This window comes from Tenrec ecaudatus, chromosome 3 (assembly GCF_050624435.1).
Source record: "Tenrec ecaudatus isolate mTenEca1 chromosome 3, mTenEca1.hap1, whole genome shotgun sequence".
Taxonomy (NCBI): Eukaryota; Metazoa; Chordata; class Mammalia; order Afrosoricida; family Tenrecidae; genus Tenrec; species Tenrec ecaudatus.
In genome coordinates, this window is record NC_134532.1 from 146,802,085 (window position 1) to 146,811,482 (window position 9,398).

The following is a 9,398-nucleotide window of genomic DNA, read 5'->3' on the forward strand; positions in this document are numbered from 1 at the left end:
GTAATTCCATTTTTACAGACCTAAACCCATTTAGCTCAGCAAAATATCATCTTTCCTCAGATAGTCTGTTGACTAGTTCAACAAGTTACTCTGCTTCTAACTCTGGCCTAAGATCTGTGTTCCAAATCTGTCTGAGCATCCCTATATCTCCTGTGACTTTTGAAGCAAGAGTGTGTATGTGTCCTAAGAAACACAAGTTTAGGGTTGCTCCTTCACCTTGTGTTTTGTTTCCTTGTCTTCATTTGCCCACTGCCTGTGGAGCCTTAGAAGCAGTGCTGGTGGTAAAGTGGCTATGACTTGATATCTAATTTTATGGTCAGCAGTTCAAAACCATCAGCCATTTCATGGGAGAAAAATGAGGTTTTCTACTCTCATATAGAGTGATAGTCTTGGAAACCCACAGGGGTTACCCTATCCTAGGATCGCTATGAAAAGGAAATCGACTTGATAACAGTGGGTTTGGGGTTCATGATGCCATCCCTAAAAAGAGAGTAGACAAAGGAGCTACATTAAGAAATACATCTTGGAATAAGAAAACATTAGGTAGTACAGTGTAAAGACTAATAGTACTGGCTTAGAAGTTAGATGGCTTTGGGTTTACATTCTGGACTTGGTAGTTAGGTTCTTGGGCCAAGTAAATTCCTATTTGTTTTGGTTTCATTTTCTTTGAAATAGAGCTAAGTGCCTCATGTAGTGTTCGTATGATGCAGTGCTAGAAACATGGATTCTGGTGCCAGACTAGCTGGGTTTAATTTTTGACTTGTCACTTATTAGCCAAAAATCTTGGAGCAAGTTACTCAGCCATTCTGTGCATCAGTTTCTACTTGGACATTTGTAAAGGAGGTTGATAGTTTCTTCCCAACGTGTTGCTGCTTGTTGGAGGCTCTTACGTGGATCTACCGCAGAGCAGTCGTTTAGGCGAGAGCAGACGGACACATAGGTTTCCGAGGCTCTCATATTTACAGAAGGAGGGCATCAGGGTTTCTTCTCTCTCATTCAAACCACCGACCTTTCATTTAGCTGGCAAGCCCTTCGCCCTTGTGCTGCTAGAGCTTCTGAACATGCAGTCGTAGTAATTTCTATATGAGGTTTTCCAGTTTGGGTTTAGTTACATTCTCAAAGGCCGGAATCAAATGAAAGTATGGAATGATTCCTAATATCTAATATATTCCATTTGAAGCCTATAAAACTCAAGAACATCAGATTTTGATTGCATTTTATATGTCCCCCTTTTGGTATGTTTGTGATAATGAAACAAATGTTTGATTGTGAAATTAAAAAAAAACCCAACATTTGTACATCCCTCTTTCTCCCACCCAAAACATCTCATTAAAACACATCCAAAAGTAAAAAAAGAAAAATGAAAAAAAGGCGCAAGAGCTAACTAAGAAACTGGGGGTGGGGTGGTGGAGTGGTAATGCTGGGAGAAGATCCTACAGTGCCACTCAGCAAGTAAACCCAAAACCATAGCCCTCAAGTTGATCCTGACTCCTAGCAGCCATATAGAGGGTGTCTGAGATGAAGCCTTGTGGGAGCACCCAGCCTCATCTTTCTCCTGAGGAACAGCTAGTGAGTTTGAACCAGTAACCTTGCCGTTAGCAGCCCAATACCCTTAACAGTCCAATGCTTGGTAAGTAGAAGGCAGAGACATCAGAACTCAACCTGGGTGGTGGGAGGGACTGGCTTGTCAAAGGAAATGTGGGAAACTTTAAGAATCAATCTAATGAGGCAGTGGAAACAAGCGTTAGTAGGAACTTGGAAGGCTCGAGGAACCCACAATTAGTATGTCAGTGGAAAGAGCCTCTCAGAGTCAAGTATTTTCCCAGTGTGCTAATATTAGCCATCAAGTCACTCACTGGTTGTCATATACTTTCAGATTGTCTGTCAAAGGGAAGCCACATACGAAGAAAAATTAACATGAGGAAACCCTACTTTTCATTTTGATGAGCCAGAGAATGTCTGAATTTGAGGCAATGCTCATGAAGTCTAAATCTCTCACAGCTAAGTAACATATTTTCTCAAGTTTATGAAATAGCCCTAGATTAGAAGGATATAGTAAAGAATTTTATACCAGAATTTTTGACTTTTTCAAAAGAAAATGTTGCTGCAGAAGATGTGAGTAAATATAAAGTCCCTGAAGGAAATGAGTAAATGAACACATCTGCATATCATCCTTGAAATGCTTTTTCTGGGTCTTCATTGAATTTGAGCATTTTTGATTGGTTTTACTCCATGGGCAATGATTAGTTTTATGTGCCAGTTTGGCTGGGTTTTGGTGCCACTGGTTCCGTCAAACGGGAGTCTGGACACCATTCTGAAATATTCGCATATGATTAATCAGTTCACCCTAAGTGAAGCATGTTAACTTCCACCATCAGCTGAAGGTCCTGAAAGGCTGTCTGTGTTCTTTGGCCAGGCTGTAACAGACATGGCCATTACATTCTTCACTCCTCCCGTCTTCGGACTTAGCGATCTTGGATCACAACCCTGCAGGAATCTCCAGTCTGGAACCTGAACTGCAGACCCTAAACATGTTAGCACAACTTCCCCATTCCCCACCACCACACGAGCCAGTTTCTTCAAATAAATCTCTTTTTTCAATGTATGTATGTATGTCACTGGAACTATTTCTGTGGATAATCATGGGCCCCCCAAAATAATCTTATACAACAAAACTCTTAAAAGTGGTACAACTCCCCATCCCTCTTGGGGATGCGTGCCTGAGCAGAGAATATGTACCATGTGGCTCCCTCTGCTTTTCATCAGGGTGAGCTTCTGTGGGTTTCTCAGACTGCTTTCTAGTCTCCCGTGGAGACTTACTCTCCTCGGTGTGCAAAAGGATTGAATAATAGGTGTAATTTCCTTTTCAACCAAGCCATGTAAATGTGTTCAGATTTGAGGTTTAAATTCCCATCCCCTTTATGTTCCAGGAAAAGCTAGCATGAGATAGCCAGTGTCTAATTTAAACCTTTATGATTCATAACTCCATGAATGTCCTCAGAGAGCCTTCCTCCCATTGAGCTAAGAATTTAGCTGCTAGCACTGGCAGAACACTGTCTCTGAAAGAGGTTCGAGTCGTCCACCAGCTTCTGCAGGGTATTTTTACCTTTATTCTTATGTTCATTTGTATATGAAAGGCTTTTCTTTCTAATTGAACAATGTTCAAACAACCACAGAATTTAAATTCAGCTCAAGGGTAAGGTGGAGATGCAAGTCTTCTTCATGGGGATGCTGTGGACATCAAGTAGTTCTCTTAAGCATTGGAGTTGGTGAACTCAAAAGACGACGATCTCTAGGAAACACAAACAAAAGTCCTGTTTAGAGAAGCATCTACCAGAAACAGTGACTTTCCCCCAGAGAAACCAAGCAAGAAATGTCGTGCATGTTGACTTCCAGTGAGATTAACAAACTGGTGGAATGCATCACCCCATTCTATCTGATAAGTAATAGCAAATAAGTTGAAGTACGTGTCTTAGTAACTGCTCCTACATTTTAATGATCCCTATTTTGACTGGCCCAAGAAAGCAAAACCCTAAGTAAGTGGAATCTGAAGGTCCTTTCACACTGTGACTTACTTGCGTAGCTGTTTAATCAATTTTCGGAACCAGGTGGTGTTAGAGTTCACGCACACTTTCATGTTATTCTTCAACCATATGCTAGCAGGGAAAGAAACAGAAATACAAGTGAAGCAGAGCAATAGCCCAGTCAGTCCTGTACTTGTAATAAAGAAAATAACTGGGCTGGAAACTAATTATTCTCAGATCAAGTGACATTGGTCTGAGGCTGCTTTGACTGTGGAGCAGTGATTTATAGCATAAGGTCTAACGAATTGAAACAAATGAACAAGCAAAACCACCGAGGAACCAGAAATGTGAACTCACGGAGCAGAATACACGGCTGATGTTTATAAGTTAGTATTTTGTTGATGGAATTTACTAGAGTTGCAGATAGACCAAATAGTTTGACTCCAAGGTTGATTCCCTACAACAGTTGTATCACAATATCTTAAAAATCTGTTTGGCCATTGAGCTTGGGAAACAAAATAGGTTATAGAAAACACTCTCTTGAGGACATTTAATTTGGAAAAAAATTGAATAAATATAATGTGGAAGAGGTTACAGGGCCAATTACTCTGAGTCTTGTTGAGCCAACAGTTTCTTGAACCAACAGTTAAGTGAAGCTTTCACTGTTCTAAGCAATGAATGACAAAAACAAGGTGATGATTAATAGCTAATATTTACCAAAATACTTACTATGTTCCAGGGCCTATGTTGAGTCGACAATATGGATAATTTTATGGATTAATTTAATAAAAACCCTATTTTTATTAAATACTTTTATTGGGGGCTCTTACAGTTCTTCTCACAATCCATCCACCCATCCATTGTGTCAAGCACATTTGTACATTTGTTGCCATCATCATTTTCAAAGCATTTTATTTCTACTTGAATCCTTGATATCGGCTCCTCATTTTTACCCCTCCCCTCTCCTCCATCCCTCATGAACCCTTGATAAAATATAAATTATTATTTTCATATCTTATGTCATCTGCTGTCTTCCCTTCACCCAATTTTCTGTTGTTTGTCCCCCTGGGAGGGGGTTATATGGTGATCCTTATGATCAATCCCCCCTTTCTCTCCCCACCTTCCCCTTCCCCTCCTGGTATTTCTATTCTCATTATTAGTCCTGAGGGATTTATCTGTCCTGTATTCCCTGTGTTGCGAGCTCTTGTCTGTATCAGTGTACATGTTCTGATCTAGTCAGATTTGTAAGGTAGAATTGAGGTCATGATAGTGTGAGGGAGGAAGTATTAAAGAGCTAGAGGGAAGTTGTATGTTTCATTAGTGCTGTACTGCATCCTGAATAGTTCATCTCTTCCTTGTGACCCTTCTGTAAGGAAATGTCCAATTGTCCACAGATGGGCTTTGGGTCTCCACTCTGCTCTCAGTCCCCCGCCCAGTTCACATTGATATGATTTTTGTTCTGAGTCTTTGATGCCTGATACCTGATCCTATTCACACCTCTTGATCACACAGGCTGGTGTGCTTCTTCCGTGTTGCTTCTCAGCTAGAGGGCTGCTTGTTTATCTTCAAGCATTTAAGACTCTAGACCCATATCTTTTGATAGCTGGGCATCATCAACTTTCTTCATCACATTTGCTTATGCACCCATTTTGTCTTCAGCGATTGCATCAGGAAGGTGAGCATAACAGAATGCCAGATTATGAGAATAAAATGTTCTTGCATGAGGGAGCGCTTGAGTGGAGGCCCAATGTCCATCTGTTACCTTAATACTTCATACATAGATCTCTTTCCCTATCATCATATATAAATATATTTACATATGTACATGCCTATATTTAGACCTCTATAAATGTCCTTTGGCTTGAATTCTTTCCTCTATTTCCTCAAAAACCCTATTCTATAGGAATTATTACTTCCTCACTTTCAGATGAGGAACTTGGGGCTTAGATAATTTAAATAATTTGCCTAAGTGTGTAACAAATACATAGTAGGATTCGAATGAAGGCTGACTGCGGACGTGACACATTTAACCACCACTTCACATGGTTTCCAAAAGATTTCCAAATACCAAGCATGGTGCTGTGGGTTTTACCTACATCAGAAACTCCTGTGCAACTGTGATGACCCGGAGCAAAACACAGTAACAAGGATGATAACAGTTTCTATCCTTTCATGTGGAGAATCAGCGCATTTGCATTATGGAACTGGGGCAGAATGCCGAAAGGACCATGGTCTGACAAAAAGACAACCAGATCCATCTTGGAAACTGTACCGCTAGAATGCTCTTTAGAGGGAAGAATGGCAAGACTGGCTGGAGTCCTCTGTCAGGAGAGATGTATGTACCCTTGGAGAAGGACATCGCATTTGGTAAAGCAGAGGGCAGTGCGCGAGAGGAAGGGCCTCCATGAGACGGGCTGACACAGCGGCTGTAACGATGGGCTCAAGCATTGGGACAACTGGGAGGACTACACAGGGCCGAGCCCTGTGTCGTTCTGTTTTGCACGGGGTTGTGATGGCTCAGGACGAACAGTGAAGGAAACGAGGGGGTATGTGTAGAGCACTCGACTCACTGAGTGCTGCAAAGAACGTATTCAATAAATATTACCTATGAGTCGGAAATAGTAGTTTCATTGACACATAACATCTAGCAACCACAGTATCATTGTTAGCTTAAGCATTTTTAACACCACTTGAAATGAATCACTTTGACGATGCAGAACAACATGTGGCCAGATTTTCATTGGAGAAAAGCAACATATAAATCTCCTTCAAAAAGTTCTTGAAAAAATTCCCTTTTTTTGGTATAAACTTTTCAAAGCCCCGTGTGGATTTGTGATATATATTTATATTTCCCTGTAACTTACATAACTTCTACATTTGGACAGCCTCTGCCAGCAGGGATGATTTGAAGTCGCTGAATGAGTTGCACAGGGATGTAATTTTTGACCTCGTGGTGGCATTTACACTTGAGGTTTGTGTAATTCGCCTCCAGAAAACCTGTAAATAGAACCACTTAAGTCACGTTGGCCTGTAAGCTACAACTAGAACTTAATTAATTAATGTTTGATATTGTGCATTTGAAAGATTTTCACATTTAAAGTTCACATTAGTTTAAAATGTAAACTCCATATTTTCACCCATCTGCTTTTATTTCTGTGGATATTGGCTTGATTCTTTGCCAACTTTTTCTATCAAAGTTTCAACAGTAAAATCAGCTTAAAAAAAACAACAACAAAGCACATGTTGAAACTTACGGCAGCATTTATATTAATGAATGGAAACTGTGGATAAGATAGCATTTGGACACTGTCACTGAGGTGACTTATAACTGACTCCTAATTAATGCGAAATAAAATAAACCTATCTTCATTTGCAAGCAGCATGCCTTTGTTAGAAGTGGCAGAGTCCCAGGAACAATGATTTCCCTCTTGTCATACATTTCTGCCTTTCTGGCTGGGAAGTCCCACAAAGGACACTTTCCTGATTTTGCTTATTAAGGTGCCCCTTCTGCAGAGCATCACTTAACAAAAACTGATAATCAAAATTTCAAACTATTTTCGTTCAATCACAAAAGCCATTAGTACTGGAAACATATATACACCCACATACGCAAGTATGTTTTTATATAACATTTGCATTTTAATGAGCACTAAAGTTATGTAGCATTTATCAAAATCTCATTATTCCTAGTGCCTACTTGGCACTTGACACGTTTTAACATGTTCATGTTTATCATTTAGTGATGGAAACAAACAGCCAAGCGAAACACTATGGACGACTGCGTCCCACCTACCATCCGAAGTGCACCCTGGGAGGGAGGTTTCTACTGACAGGGACTTGCTGCAGGAGCAATGGAAATGCTTCATGGAGGCAAAGAAAAAAGCGGGCGTTGAGAAGTAAAAACAGCATGTGAATCAAATAAAAGCCAAAGAGGAAGCTTGCAGATTGGAAACGAGATTTGTCCTCCAGCCCGAAGTGGACTCTTCTGCACGTATGCAATTTCTTCAGCCATATAAAACTTTCCATGGCAACCAGGTACGTATTTATCTTCTTTCCACAGGTACTCTGTGCTTCAAAATCAGTTTTCTAAAGAATGCATGTCAATGTGTACCCCGGTGTACTTATAGCAGTTTGGACCAGAACTAACTACATGGAATTCTGTCAAGAGCATTCCATGTGCAGGAGCAGTTGAGGTTTGTCAGAAGAGGTAGCAAAGAGGGTTTGTCAGAAGAGGTAGCATTGAGAGGTACAATGAGGAAGAGAGAGACGCAAAGGACTGTCAAGAACTAGTTACAGCAGGAGCTAAATCTGGGAAAGACCCGGTGTAGACATTGGAGCTCCAGTATTTTCTCCTCCACGAATGCTCTTAACTTCTAAGAGTTAAATTCCCGAGCACCTTATTTTCAGAAAGCACCTTACTTTGAGAAATCGAGGACTAGTGGAGAAATGTTCTCTCCTTTACTCATTACTGCCCCCGATGCTTTCCCACCGCACCCCCTGCTACCCTGTTTTTAAACTGATTTTTTAGAAAAGGAAATGGCTGAGGCACATTTCTGCTGAAAGGACAAGGAGAAGGTAAGTGAGACTCCTCACCCGGGACAGGAGACAAGTTGACGGCCAGGAGCAGCAGCAGCAGCAGCAGAGATGTGGAAGTGAAGCTCATTCTGCCTGGAGGTGGAGTTCAGGCTTCAGCTCTGAGTTCAAACAGTGGGTTCTCAGTCCTGGAGACTCCTATTTATGTACCCCCGTAAGGAGGGCCCTCCCACTGCCTTTGCCTCCTGCAGGTCAGCTGTGTCACCACTTGTAAAAGCCCCCAAATATTGCTGAGCTTGCTCTTTATCTTCTTCTTTTTTTTTGACTGCCTCTTGAAAACTTTATGAATTTGCTACAGAGGACTATTAATATAGAACGAAATATTTCTTGAAAATATATACTAGAGATACCAGAGATGCTGCAGGAAGCTGGAAGTAGGGAGAGAGGAGAAAAGACACCAGCTTGGAGGCTCCAAGACCCTCTCTCTGGGCTCAATATCAGTGATTGTGGCTTCCATTCTTCTCTCTGGAAGGGCCAGTTGACTGTCTTAAGGGCAACCGAATGACATTAGGAATTTTGTCGTTCACAGCATCGTATCCCCAGCTCCCTGCAGAGGTGCTAGCCCTTGGGAAATGATCCGTTAACATTTGTAGATCCTGGTGTGGGTTAGATTACTATTTCCCCACCTTTTGTTCTAGCATATGAAAAGTCAGAGTACTTACCAAAATTGATGATCATGGAAATGCTGGAATGGGGCAGCGTATGCCCCTCCTTGGCAAGCCTGTGTCTTGATGAAGGCAGAGCCTTAATAGCTTTGAGCCAAGGTATCTTTCTGGCTCTCCTATGCACGTCTTTGAGCGGGAGAGTTGCACGGCAGTGGAGGGATTGATGAGAGCCTTCACAGATGTTGAGCCCCCTGTTACAATCTCAACTTCAGCTGTTCAGTGTAAGCATCTATACAGTTTGGATTTGATTCCGAGACAGTGGGCACGCAGATTTAGCGTCCTTGCCATGTGTAAGCTGTGATTGCAACAACAAACAGATGATGAAGGACTGCCGGAGAGTGAGAAAATATGTATGTGTCAAACTGGAGCCGTTGAACCACTGGGAAACAACAACAACAAAGGTTTGTTCATTGATTTTGTTTGTTCTTTTGAAACGAAAGCAAACAAACGAAAACATTCAAGGGACAGAGCAGCCTCGATGCTCAAATATGTGTGGATGCAGGGGTTGTGGCACTGCCAGACCACCTCACCTGCCAAGCAAACAGTTCTTCATGGCCTACATGGTCTCACCGATCTTGAGGTCGCCCATTTCCCAGGTGGGCATCTCTAGCTGTTA

General features: G+C 41.6%; 1 protein-coding gene across 1 annotated transcript; it reads right to left on the reverse strand.

Moving 5' to 3' along the window:
- Positions 1–425: 425 nt before the first annotated feature.
- On the reverse strand, positions 426–8,187 carry CXCL13 (C-X-C motif chemokine ligand 13). Its single transcript, XM_075543550.1, has 4 exons — positions 8,118–8,187; positions 6,389–6,521; positions 3,576–3,656; positions 426–480 (listed from the first exon to the last, which is right to left on the reverse strand). The coding sequence occupies exons 1-4, from the start codon at positions 8,185–8,187 to the stop codon at positions 426–428; spliced, it is 339 nt and encodes a 112-aa protein (XP_075399665.1).
- Positions 8,188–9,398: the final 1,211 nt, after the last annotated feature.